At 52.3% G+C, this 12,825-nt stretch overlaps 1 protein-coding gene across 4 annotated transcripts; it reads right to left on the bottom strand.

The window, feature by feature from the left end:
• Positions 1-1,581: 1,581 nt before the first annotated feature.
• Positions 1,582-8,841, bottom strand: DNAJB2 (DnaJ heat shock protein family (Hsp40) member B2). 4 transcript variants are annotated; one of them, XM_074313724.2, is made up of 11 exons: positions 8,647-8,840; positions 8,269-8,362; positions 7,508-7,617; positions 6,381-6,434; positions 6,087-6,209; positions 5,286-5,378; positions 4,967-5,069; positions 4,724-4,794; positions 3,582-3,788; positions 2,700-2,728; positions 1,582-2,489 (listed from the first exon to the last, which is right to left on the bottom strand). In XM_074313724.2, exons 2-10 carry the CDS (start codon positions 8,331-8,333, stop codon positions 2,706-2,708), a joined length of 849 nt encoding a protein of 282 aa, XP_074169825.1. In that variant the 5' UTR covers positions 8,334-8,362; positions 8,647-8,840; the 3' UTR covers positions 1,582-2,489; positions 2,700-2,705. The 4 variants fall into 4 exon arrangements, with proteins under 4 accessions (XP_074169825.1, XP_088650514.1, XP_074169829.1 ...); XM_088794388.1 differs by having other exon boundaries at positions 2,700-3,788; positions 8,647-8,841; XM_074313728.2 differs by lacking the exon at positions 2,700-2,728 and having other exon boundaries at positions 1,582-1,762.
• Between the last annotated feature and the right edge of the window lie 3,984 nt (positions 8,842-12,825).

Below are 12,825 nucleotides of genomic sequence, written 5' to 3'. Positions count from 1 at the left end.
CCTGGACTCCTGCACACTTCTGTCTGCTCTACCCCGGCCTCAGTCTGGAGCCAGGCCTGCTGCATTTCTCGGGAGATGCAGAGTGTGATGGGAGAGCCAGGCTGCAGTCAGGCTCCCCAGGGTTTGGATGGAAGCTAACAGCGAGGCCATCGCTTTTCTGCGCTGTGCGTCCTGCTTGTGGGGCAGTCTCCAAGATGCCTACGTGCATTCACTTGCTTATTCCTTACAACAGCACGACCAATTATTAGCCCCATTTTACAGACAGAGACTTCAGCACAGAACTTACCTGAGGCAACACAACCTGGAGGAGGTGGAGTTAGGATTCCAACCAGACGTGCTGACCCTCTCCTCTCAGTTCTAGGGTAGCTGCTCGGTGCTCTTGGGCCTCAGGAATCAAGTTCGTAGACTGGATTAGGACTGAATGAGGTCCTAACCTGATAGTGACTGGTAGGCCAGGCCTGTGAGATGTCACAACAGGCATTCACATGGAGACAAGTGGTATCTTCCCCCCCCCCCCATCCCATGGCTCCCAGAACCCTCTACCCTGTATGGTCCCAGAGAAGCCCTCACTTGCCTTTCATGAGGCATCCTTGGACAATGGTGATGGACATGGAAACTAGGCAGAAAGAGTCTTGGGCCTGATGCTACTTGGAAGTTAGGGCCACTTAACCTTGCCAAGAAGGCTCAGTCCCCTCACATGGAAAACGGGGCGAGTAGCCTCTGCCTTGTGCAGGGAGAGAAGGAACCAGCAAGCAGATTGCCGGTCCTTCTACGCCTCACCTGGGCTCAGCTGAGGTGCCTACAACTGCAGTATGGCATCTCAAAGGCTAGAAATCAGCACAACAGTCATTTACAAACTTCCACCAGAGTCTCTCTCTCGGCTTGAAATTCTTGCAGGGCAGGCTGCTTCCTTGCTTTGACAAAAATGTACTATAGCCCCTTTGGCTATTGAAGATGAAGCCAAGTGCTTATCCTGGGTTAAGAGAGTTGGTGGGGAGCCACACTGCCCTGCTTGGCAATGGAAAGATGCTTGTCCCATGGCCAGAAGGGCATCTCTATAGGTGTCCAGAGAGTTGTGGGCCTGGACCCCTGGGTGGGGTGGACTTGTCCCATTCCATGTGGGGGGAGGTGGGCCTCTGAGTCTCCCCACTGGCTCTGGGCTAAGTAACCCTGTAGAGAGGCTCAGTCTACAGACCCCGAGAACATGTCTTTACAGGTTTTCATGTGCTCCCTGCTTTCTGTGGTCTCCAGGCTTTCAGTGAAATCATACCTTAGTCTGGTCCTAGTTGTGCTGCAGAGTACTGGGTGGTGGGTCCCTGCGTAGGGAAGCACAGCTGCCTGGGGAAAGCCATTGGTGGGACCCCAGGAGGTGAGGGCAGAAGAATGTGAGCAATTCTCGGGATTCCACAGCATACCTGGGGAGGGCAGCCTGGCCAAAGAGGGGACATCTGCTGTCAACGGGGAAAGCTTGCAACCTCTAGATGTTTGGGCAATAAAGGGGTGTGTGTCACCCACTGGTCCCACAGGTCATCCAGGCCTCCCTGGAAAGAAAGAACACTTCAACACAACACAACACCAAGCTCTCAAAACTCAGCTTTATTGAATTCCAGTGTTGCCCTCTGGTCTGAGCTCAGCCCAGCTGGCTTTGATAGGTCTCTGAGACACGATGTCACAGGGTCTGGCAACAACCTGGCTCCACCACTCCCCTTCCTGGCCATTGGGCTCCCCAGGCAGGGAGGAGGAGAGGCAACTCAGCTGTGTACTGGAGAGAGAATGGGCAGCAGGGTCAGAGGCCAAAGAAGCCATACAAGCAGCAACATGCCTGGAGCACCCATCACATGCCAATCCTGGACACACACACACACACACACACACACACACACACACACACACACGGGAATGCCCTTTAATTCAAGCTCTCTGCTGGTCTAAGCCCATTATCCTGCTTAGTGATCCCACCCAGGCCTCAGACCCCAGTACTGCCCACAGGAAAAGAGCCTCTCCCAGATGCCACAGGACTTTGATCTGTACACTCTAACCTCGGCACTAACAAGAGGTGTCAGGGGAATGAAGCTCAGAACATTGCCCCTTCATCCACATTCTCACCACCCCTGCCAGGGACAGACTAAATGATAAGAACTCCCCATCTCACAGCGAGTAACAGGCCGACCTGGGTTGGAACTACTTGTCCCAAGATGCACAGCTCTATAACCACTCACTGCTTCCCTCAAGCAGAAATGGAAGGAGGGCGCATTGCATTCTGGGACGTGTAGTCCACGAGAGACGACATAAAAAACCCAGGGAAGAGTTTACAGGCTAAGACTACCAACACCTCCCACCCAGCCCCCACCCACCACCCAGGCCCAGCTCTAGCCCTGCACGGGTGAGGGACAGGAATGGAGGGTCCCCTCCCAGTGCACAGGGGAGAGCGCTGTCCTGTTGGAACTGTGCAGCAACTCTGGATCCTGGACATCCAGCTCAGAACACATCTGGGGAGAGAGAGCGGGGGTGGGTGACAGGAGAGAGGGTCAGCAGCAAGCCGTGGAGGATGGTGCCAAGCATGCAGACCTGGGCTAGCCCTGTGGCCTCTCCCTGCACCCTGATGCATGGTGAAGTAGGACGGGGCACAGTCCCCTCCTAGGCCTCCCTCCTGGGGCACCCTGGCCCTAGCCCACCTCTCCAGGGTTGGCCAGCCTCACCTCTGCCTAGTCCCGAGGCCTGGGGCAGGCTGAGGCAGCAAGAGGAAGGGAGGAGGAGTGGGCTCCGGTTCCGAATCTGGACGGCCGAGAGGCTCCCGCCCCACCCAGCTAGCCTCCCCGGAAGACCTTATGGCCCTACCGGCCACAGCATCTTCCTCGACACACTGAGGCCTTCTCAGGGAAGGAAGAAGGGAGTCCTAGCCAGACGGCAGTGAAAGCAAGCGATGAGGCCCATGGGGAATTGCAGAGAGGAGAGAGTGAGGAAGAAACGGCACCAGAAGAGAAGCAACAGAGACAGTCAGAGCTCAACACTGCACAGAAACCAGGGTGGGGGGTGTCCGCAGCTGGACAAGGAGAACCAGAGATTCCCCAGTGTAGCTGCCAACTCAGGCTCAGAGAACCCCAGGCCAAGTCCTCCTTCCTTGACATCAGCAACATAGGTGGCAGAAGACCTGGGCACAAAAGGACCTCCCCAAACCACTAATGCCCCTAATAAGAAGTGCATCCTGGCTCCTCAGGCCCTCCCACTGCCCTGAGGCCCCTGCCCTGGGCTTCACCAGGGACCTATCAGCTCAGCAGAGCAAAGCTTGAGTCCACACTGGAGTGCAGGGGACCTGGGGGGAACCTGCAGGGGAGGCATGGAGTTCAAGGGGCCACACACCTCTCCGCTCTCCTGACTTGAGCAGGACCCCAGTCAACCTGAATTGGGGTGGGTTGGGCCTGGTGATCAGAGGATGAGGCAGCGAGAGGCCTTCTCCTCTAGGGTTGGACTAGATTTGGCTGTGTCACCCCTTGCACCCTCATGGGTCCCCTGCATGCCCAGATCTTGGTACTGGGCCTTGAGGGGCCCTTGTCGTCGTCGTCTCTGTGCCTCCCGCCCACCTGCTGGTTTCTTCCCAGCCGCCTCCATCTCTGACAGGCTGTAGGCCATGGCGAGCTGAAGGTCTTCATCATCCTCAGAGAGGTCGCTGTCAGAGGGGCGTGATGCAGGGGTCTGCCGCATCTGCATGCCCCCGGATCTGGAGGTGACAGACTGTTGCTGCTCGCGACGGCTCAGCTCCAAGCCTAGTGCCAGGTCATCTGGGACACCTGCAAGAGTCATGGCCACCATGAGGCCCTCTGGCCCAGGCCAGGGAAATCCTGCCAGGCTGCCTCATGCAGCAACAACTCTGACCACTTCTAGTCCCGCCTTTGGAAATGGCACATATGCATTTTGACACCTCGTATGTGGTTATGAGCACAGGCAGGTACTCAGCTCCAGCAGGTACGAGCTATTAGGTTGGTGCAAAGGTAATTACAGCTTTTGCAATTAACCATTTAAACCGCAATTACTTTTGCATGAACCTAGTATCTCTTTGGGCAAGTTTTTCAACCTCCCTGAGCCTCCCTTTCTTCATCTATAAAATGGAAATGATGAGAGTATTTACACTGTTAAATTGTTCCAATGATTAAATGAGACAGCATAGTGTTTCCAGGGTCAGCAGACATGAAAGGGTAGCCATGGTGACTACCCTGTACAGAGAGGTATTGTGGGAAGAGTTCAGCTCTAGGAATCCTGCGTCCTGAGTTTCATTCCTGGCTTTCCCACTTACTAAGCAGGACAGAGCCTTGGGCCTGGGGGATTAGGGCTTTGGAGCCTTGTCCAGCTGCGGGATTAGAGCCATTTAACTGTGCTGAGATGCAGCCACTTCAAATGTAAAAGGGTGCACACCAACTGCCGTGCTTTCCCCCTGGCTGTTTGAACAATACAAGGGGGTATGGTATGTGTGCAAGTGCTTTAAAAACAGGAAAGTGCTCTGCAAACTCCACACCCCACTAATAATGACGGTGATTAGCCAGCCCTCTCAATTCCCTGTCCTAGCCCCCTCCCCATGATCACCGTCTTGGCTCCTGCTAGTCTGGCCTGTGGCTGCCATTGACTTCATGCCCCAAGGGAGTTTAGACAGGAGCAGTTTGGGGAGGGAGCTTTGGGGCCTGGGGCTGGGGCCTCCTGCCAGGCACTGGGTGGCAGAGCTACTCCTTACCATTGATTGTGACTGACTTCAGCTGCCCATCCTCCTCCACTTCCACCCGTTCCTGCCCGTTCTCCATGATTCTGTGGGAGACAGCACAGGTCATTCAGTGGGCATGTCTGAGTCCTGCGGGCACTCAGCCAGGCTCTGGGATGCCACAGTGAACAAGACAATCTGGGCGCTGCCCTCAACGGGCTGACTTTCTAGTTGTCTGCAGCTCCCCTCCACCCCGTATGGTCCCAGAGGAGTCCTCACCTGCGTGTTGTGATGCGGCGTCCTTGGACAAAGGTGGTAGACATTGAAACAGAGCGAAAAGCACCGGCCCCAGGACTGAAGGAGAAAGATGAGGAGGAGAAATCTGGCATTGGGATAGAGGAGGAGGAAGAGAGGCTGTTAGACAGGCTGTAAGCAGCAGGCTGCAGTCACAATGGGCCAGGAACCTATGGGCTCAGTCCGCAGAGCTGCCCGGAGGCAGGGCTCCAGATGCACCAGAAAGAAGGCTTGGAAAAGCCACGAACTGAGATGAGGGGTTCCAAAACTCAGAGCTTGCAAAATGGGAAGGGACAGTACTTACCAGAGTGCCCAGGGAAGGAGGAAGAGAAGGTGAAGAAGGGGCCCGAGTGTCGGGATCCTCGGTTCTGAAGCTCTGAGAAGGGACCCAGGTCATCTACAACAAACAAGCAGATTAACCATCACCTGGTGAAGAGATTTCCCCCAAAAAATGTGCGAATCCTGCTTTTAAGTCTAAATATAAGCTGCTAAGGTACATTTCTGATTTTTTTACTTTTCTGCTTGGACTTATTTACAAATTAAATTCCTTTTTAATATACGAAAAAATTCATTAGTAAATTCTGTCCACAATAACGAATAAAGGAAGGAGTGGGGAAGGCAAAGAGGGATGACAGATAGCTCCTTCAGTCTAAGACCAGCATGATGTGATGTCAGGCAGACACTGCTCCACGTCTGGCTCTGCCATCTGCTTTGTGACCCGAAGCAAGTTATTTGAATACGCCTCAGTTTTCTCATCTGCAAATGGGGATAAAATTATCTGCCTCACAGGGTTCATATTAATCATTCCAAAAAATGGTATCTGTTGTTTGCAATGGCATTATTATTGTCACGTGATGCTTTGAATCTTGCTTTCATGGCTGTCATTGTTGAGGTCTAACAATGTGTTGTTGTTATCGTTTAATAAGGCAAGTCTCTGAAGTGTCGCTACAGGGTCACGTGAGTAGGTTCTGTCCCAGCTCACACTGGATCCACCCCCACAAAATCTTCATTCTGGAATTCTGCTTCCCTCTCAGCCTCCCCAGCTAATGGAGGGTGGGCGTGGAGGGCGAAGTCGACTAGTCAGAGGCCTCCTGGGTCAACTCACCAAAGAGCTCCGAAAAAGGGTCTCCACTCCCAAAGAACTCCCGGAAGACCTCCTCAGGGCTGCGGAAGGTGAAGGTGAAGCCAGGCCCACCACTGCCAGCTTCAGCCCGAGATGGGCCAGTTCCTGGAGGAGAGGCAGGATGAGGAAGGGGCTTAGGGCGTGCATCTTGCCAAAGCTAGGGGACCCCACCTAAGACATGGGTAGGAGCCCCAAGAGAGCATCCGTTGTAAGAACCTGCCCTTCCTCTCTCCTCCCTGACCCACTTCTATCCCTAGGCCCCACCGCTCCACCTACCTGCTCCAGTTAGCCCTTCCCGGCCATAGCGGTCGTAGACCTCTCGCTTATGCTCTGGAAAGAGAGACTGGATCATTTCTCCCTCCCTCTGGGATGCCAGCCTCCCATTCTGGGCTAAGACCCTCAGAGGCTGACCAGAGATTGACACTTGGGGGACAGCACGGTACACAGGAGACACAGACTATACGTTTTAGCAGTAGCTCAGCCCTTCACACAGTGGCTCCTTCTCATCTGTAAAATGGACATGACACAGCACCTATCTCATAGGGTTGTTGCAAGGATGAAATGAGATAATCTACATAAACAGCTTAGCACAGTGCCTAACAGAGTAAGTGTTCCATAAATGTTAGCCAATTATTAATGTGTTATTATTGATCAGGGCTTAGCCTAAATGTCACCTCCTCAGAGAAACCTTCTGGGATCACCGTAACAAAAATCAGTGCCCATTATTCCTTATCACATCCCCCTGCTACTTTTCTTTGGAATACTCTTGTCTATGTATTAACTCGGTTAATGTCCATCTTCCCTGACCAGACGTAACAAAGCCATCAGGACAAGGACAGTGCCTATTTTTCACTCCGTTGTTCCGCAGTACCAAACAAGGGCCCAGCAACACAAGCATTCACCAAATATTTTTGGAATGAATACAAGACCTGGATTCATGGTCCAGGTCTGTGTGACCTTGAGCCAGTTACTTCACCTCTCCCAGCCTCAGTTTCCTTGCCTGTAAAATGGGGGTGATAAATCCTGCTTCACAGGATGACTGTGAAGACTCACAGAGATGATAACCACCAACACCGGGCACAGAGGAGGCTTGGCACACATTGGTTACCTGCCCTGCGTCCTTCTTTGTCAGGACCCATGCTGCAACTACCAGATCCTGGGGAGCAGACACTGAGCACAGGGGATGAGGGGAAGAATAAAAAGGTGCTTTGCACACAGTAGGTGCTCACTTGAAGCAAAAAGAGGAAAAAGTCCCAGAGTCCCTGTGGGAGGGGGGCACTTAAATGCCAGGTTGGAAAAGGCATGAGAGACTGGGGTGGTGGCAGCATGGCTTTGGGAAGGAGTGCAATGGGGCATGAAGTGGGGGCGACGGGTGACGCCTTGCCCTGACCCCTGGCCCTTACTGTCCGACAGCACTTCATATGCCTCGGCCACCTCCTTGAACTTCCTCTCAGCAAACTCTTTATTATCCGGGTTCTTGTCTGGATGCCACTGTAGAGCCTTTCGACGATACCTGCAGGAAGTGAGTTCAGAGGGTTGGGTCAGGACAAATGCGGTACTTCCCACTAGGGAACAGAATGACCCATTTTCCCACTAGCCAACCACTGTCCTTTCACCACTCAGAGCCCAGTCCAGGGCAGCTGCTGGAGCTGCCTCTGCTATGATGTTTTAATGGAATCCCTATCTCCCCTCTGCAGCCAGTGCTAGGGCTACTTGTTTGCATTCGCAAATGATAATGTGAGGATGAGAAGGCCCCAGCCCTAACCCTCCCTGGGGATCTCTGGGGCTGGGGTTACAAAGGTGGAGGGTATATGTGGCCATGGACAGTACAGGGGCACTGGTCCTTTCTGGTCACATTGCCTGGGCATTTTTGCACTGCATCCTGAGAAAGCCCACACCTAGGGGCTGGGGGTGGGATAGCAGTGGAGAGGAGGGGTAGGGAGGGTTTACTAGAGAAGGACACAGACTGCAGCTCCCATGAGAACTTCATTCTATGGACTCTCTCCTACTCATCCAGGGGTCTCCTTCCTCCCTACAGGTGTCAAGGACCTGGTTCCCTCACACGGCCTCTGAAGGGCCCCATAAAGGTGAGAGTGGGGATGGGGGACGGGGGTGGGGGGTGGGGTGGGTGAAAAGCTCTGTGATGCACAGCGGAGGCACTTACGCCTTCTTGATGTCATCAGCGGACGCACTTCGCGGCACGTCTAGGATGTCGTAGTAGGATGCCATGGCAACTCGTCAGTAGGCTGGCGGGCCTCCTTGGGGGTGCAGGAGAGAAGGACGAGTCAGGCAGAAAGACCCAAGCGCCCCCTCCCTGGGGCTGGAGCCCCCGCCCCGGGGTGGCGGTGGCGCTCCTAGGGGGAAGCGGAGCCCACTGAGCTCTGCTTGCGGCGGTGACTAGGCTTGCTCGGGCAGCCTTATCGGCCCCCGCAGGTCGATGCCACCGACTATCTCGGTGCCCAGGCCCGGGGAGCCCTAGCGCAAACCCGTAACTCCGCAGCCCAGCCTAGGACCCCCAGCCTGACGGGCAACCTGTCCACACCTCCTCCGCCCGGAGTCCCTGGCTCCTGCGGCGCCCCGCCCCTGCCCCCCGCCGGGAACCGTCTGGCACCGGCTGTCCGGCTCGCGGCTGCTGCGTAGGACGCGCCCGGCCCAGCTGTGCGCGCAAGCATGCGTCAGCTGCACGGAAACTACTAGAGAAACCCAGAGGAGGCCGGCTCGGCCAGTCACCCGGGGTGGGGGGGGAAGGGAGGGAGGTGGAGGGGGGGAATGCTGCTGCAGGGGCTGCCGGGAGATGGGGGCGGAGCCGGCTATATTGGGCCTGCACCGGGACGACATCATTCCCAGCTGGGACTTGGGAGACAACGGCCGGCTCCATCCAGGCATGACACACTCGCAAACAAACAAGCCACCCGGCTCCAGGTCCCTCTGTCGCTTTTCTATAAACAGGCTCGATGATTGATGGTTACTCACCCCTGAGGAAATCGCCACCTCAAGAACTTAGATCCTCCTCTGGGCTTAAATCCACCTCCTCCTCCTCCTCCTCCAGATCCCAGCTCTAACCCCAGGTCCTCAAAAGAGGCTGCACCTACTTAACTGAATAGGTCAGATCTGCCTCTGATAGCATCTCATAGCATCCTACAAATTAGCATTTATTTGTTTGATTATTTAACTGACGTTCACCTCCTCCACTAGAATATAAATTCCACAGGGCAGAGATTGCGTCTTTTTTTCCTACTGGAGTATTAGGGCAATGGTGGGGTTAAAAAATAATCACTGATGATCAAATAATGAACAAATGCAAACCCCTTGTTGACTGTTTTGACACATTTGAGGAGATGGGGTTAAAGAGTAAAAGGAAGGCAAAGAGTAAAGGAAATCCCTGGATTCAAGGTTTTTCTTCCCAAAGTGATCCTGAATAGAATTCTTCCACCTCAAAATGATTCCTGGGCTCAGGCCTCATGGGAGAGTTAGCGAACCCTCCAGAATAGGCTCCTGTTTGATATCATCCAGGCCAATCCACCAAGTATTGATTGAGCATCTTCTACATACTAGATGCTGCCACGTTGTAAAAAGAAGAATGTGGCCCAACCCTACCTCCCCAGAGCTCCAACTGGATAAGATACCAGTCCATTAATACAGCCCACTGGGAAACCTCCAGGCTTTGGAAACAGTAGAGCAAGCTGGCTCTACTGTGTGACTTGGGGAGACCTCTGAGGACTCAGTTTGTCCTCCCTACAGGTAACACCAGCGCTGTTTGAAAGTCAGATGAGGCGTATTTCATAGTAGGTCTTAGCACAGATCCTCTCTGGCATCATGATTGGCCCAAGCGGTAATGGTTAAGTGAGTCCAGAAGAGTGTTTTTAGACTGGGTGACCCAGAAATGCTTCACCAAAGAGAAGGGCTTGAGCCAGATATGAGAAAAGAGGGTGGTGTGCATTTGTCCAGTTTTCCTGGCTGCTCACAGTTGGAGCCTCCTGTCCACATTTGGGGAATTCCCATTGCGTAGACCTTGACGGGTGGCCTGCCACGAAGCTCGGCCTCTTGCTCTCCCAGACTTCTCGGCTCCAAGGGTGCAGGTAAAAGACATAATCTCTGCCAATCAGAAGCTCCCACTGGGACTTTGAATCTGGAGCAAGTTACAGAGAAGCTGGGGCAGTTGAGAATTAATTTCTGCAAGGGTGGTGATGGCGGCAGAGCCAGCGGCGGCCTCTAGTGTCTACAGGAGGAAATGTTAGCCTCGGTGCCTAGGTGGGAGGGGGCCTCCCTGCAGTGCGTAGAGGGGTCAGGGGTCTTTTAAGCATGCTATCATGTGCCCTGACCTTGACTATGGTGCTGGCTGCCCAGCTTACCTTGGTGCCTACCTGTTTGCGGAGCCTTATTTGGCAGCCCTCGTATTGATTCTGTGTGTGTGTGTGTGTGTGTGTGTGTGTGTGTGTGTGTGTGTGTAATGTGCCACTTAGTTTCTGCTTTTTACAACAGGAGTCCTGACTGATCTTGGTATAAGAGGAAGGAATAGGTTAGGTTAGGTCATTTGAAAATCTTCTAAATCCCTATCTTCTTACTTCTTTTATCTCCACAGACATTTGTCTAGCACCTACATGTATGAGTATGTGATATTATATTAAGAATAGGAACAAAGAGGTTTAAGTTCAGTCCCTGTACTCAAGGAGACGAAAATCTAATTGGGACATAGACAGCTGGGGGAAATTAACTGCATCTAACAAATGGTTAATTTTCTTTGTTCACAAAGAATTCCAACAAATTAATAAGACAAAAGAATGCCATTTTTTAAATGGGCAAAGGACACAGACAAGACACCTCAGAAAATACTGGCTTTTAAATATATGAAAAGATGTATAATCTCCTAACAAGAGAATTATAAAGGAAAACTGCGACAAAATACTGTTTCACTTATCAGATGATTGACGAAGATCAAAAAGTTTAACATCGTAGGGGCAAGGCTGTGGGCACAGGCATTCTCATACACTCGTAGAGGGAAGGAAATTTGGTATAAATTCTAAAGAGAGCAATATGAGGTATATCAAAATTAAAGGTACATAGCCTTTGACAAGCAATTCCAATTCTAATAATTTATGATTGTACATATGTGCAAAGAAGTATGTACAAGGGTTGCAGCATTCTTTTCAATAGCAAAGAACTGGAATCAACCTAAATACTCATTAATAGCAGACTGGTTAAATAAGTGATGCAATGGAATACAATGGAATACTATTCTGTCACCAGAAAGAATGGGGTACATTTACATGAACTGATATGGACCATCTTCTAGATTTACTAAGTGAAAAAACAGGTATAGAACAACATGTATCTAAATGTACATACACACGTTAGTATATACGGGAATGTAGATGCGAATGTAGATGTATCTGGAAGGAAACGCTAACAAAAAAGGCAACAGTGGTGGCTGCCAAGAGGGGAACCAATGAAGGAGACATTTTCACTGTATAGACTTATTTTTGCTGTTTGTAAATATCTTTGGTAATTTTTGAATTCTGAAGGATGTGCACATACTAACTGTACAAACATATACAGAATTAAAATCTATTTGGGGAAATAGGATATTGGCAAGAAGCTAAGTACTGCCATACAAGGAAGTCCATGCCAAGTACCAAATGAGTGATAGAAATACAGAAAGTGCCAGGAGAATCTAGAGGAGGGAGAGCTGCCCAGGGTTGGGTGGGTTCTGGGTAACCATGACCTAAGCTGGAAGGAATGGCAACACTGAGACAAGCAGGGGAGGTGACATTCCAGAAGGAGGGAATGGTGAGAACACAACTCTGGAGGCAAGCATGTTCCTGACACATCAGAGGCGAGGGAATAAATGTGTCGAGTGGATTCCAAGGCTGGGAATCTGTCTCTTGCACCTGTCTGCAGAAGGTAATTGTAGCCTCACTTTAGAAGCGTCAAGGATGAAAGCATTCCCCTGCACTGAGGGAGTGCCCAGGAGCCAGGCTGGGTGGCACTCCCAGCTGCCCCATGGAGCTCTGGATTGCCACCTCCCCACTCCCACACCTAGTCCAACCTAAGCCTGCTAGTCGCTACTAGCACAGTTTCTAGCTGGTTGGCTTCTCAGGGTCTGAGAGGAGATGGCTCTATAGCTGCCCGGGGTGGGCTGGCTGGTACAGCAGACAGGAGGGCGGCCTGGCGGCCTCTCTGGATGCCCAGCCATTGAAGACTCACTCCCTCTTGGCCTTCTCTGCTGGCCTCTCAAAAGGCCTCAGCTCCTATGAGATCGGGGCTGGGAGGAGGACTTTCCAGAGGGCACTTACAGCCCCAAAACTTGGCCCCAAAGATGCCTCTTCCCTCGTTCAGCTCAGAAGCTGGGTCTCTGCATCTCCCCAACACATGCCTTCCACCACACTGCCTGGGCAGGGGAGTGTCAAGGGGAGTGTCTCCCCCCTCCCTGCCTTCAAGGCATCTGAGTCACTGTCTGGGCACTGGGAACTTGGCAGGCTCAGAAGAGGTGCTGTCCAGAGGGGTACCTAGAACTGCTGTGGGCAAGAGGGGAGTTCATATGAGGAAGGGGAGGGCATCAGCATAAGTTTTGGCCCAGGCTGACCTGGGTTTAAATCTTTATTCTTCCCTTTACTAGCTGAGTAACTTTGGGCAAGTTACATAACTTCTCTGAGCATCAGTCACCACATATAAAATAGGCATTCATTTCACAAGTCTAGTCAACAAATATTGAGTATCTAAT

The sequence above is a fragment of the Rhinolophus sinicus genome, chromosome 17 (genome assembly GCF_057876585.1).
Source record: "Rhinolophus sinicus isolate RSI-liver-muscle chromosome 17, RSI-T2T, whole genome shotgun sequence".
NCBI classification, from domain to species: Eukaryota; Metazoa; Chordata; class Mammalia; order Chiroptera; family Rhinolophidae; genus Rhinolophus; species Rhinolophus sinicus.
Note: the sequence above shows the minus strand (reverse complement) of the source record. Positions and strands in the feature narration are given on the sequence as shown.

Coding starts and splice junctions, on each gene's coding strand:
- DNAJB2 (XM_088794388.1), bottom strand. CDS start 8,333: ATGGCATCCTACTACGACATCCTAGACGTGCCGCGAAGTGCGTCCGCT. Junction 5,070..5,285: donor CTCCTTCCCTGGGCACTCTG/GTAAGTACTGTC, acceptor TCCCAATGCCAG/ATTTCTCCTCCTCATCTTTC. Junction 3,789..4,723: donor GAAGTCAGTCACAATCAATG/GTAAGGAGTAGC, acceptor TGACTCTTGCAG/GTGTCCCAGATGACCTGGCA.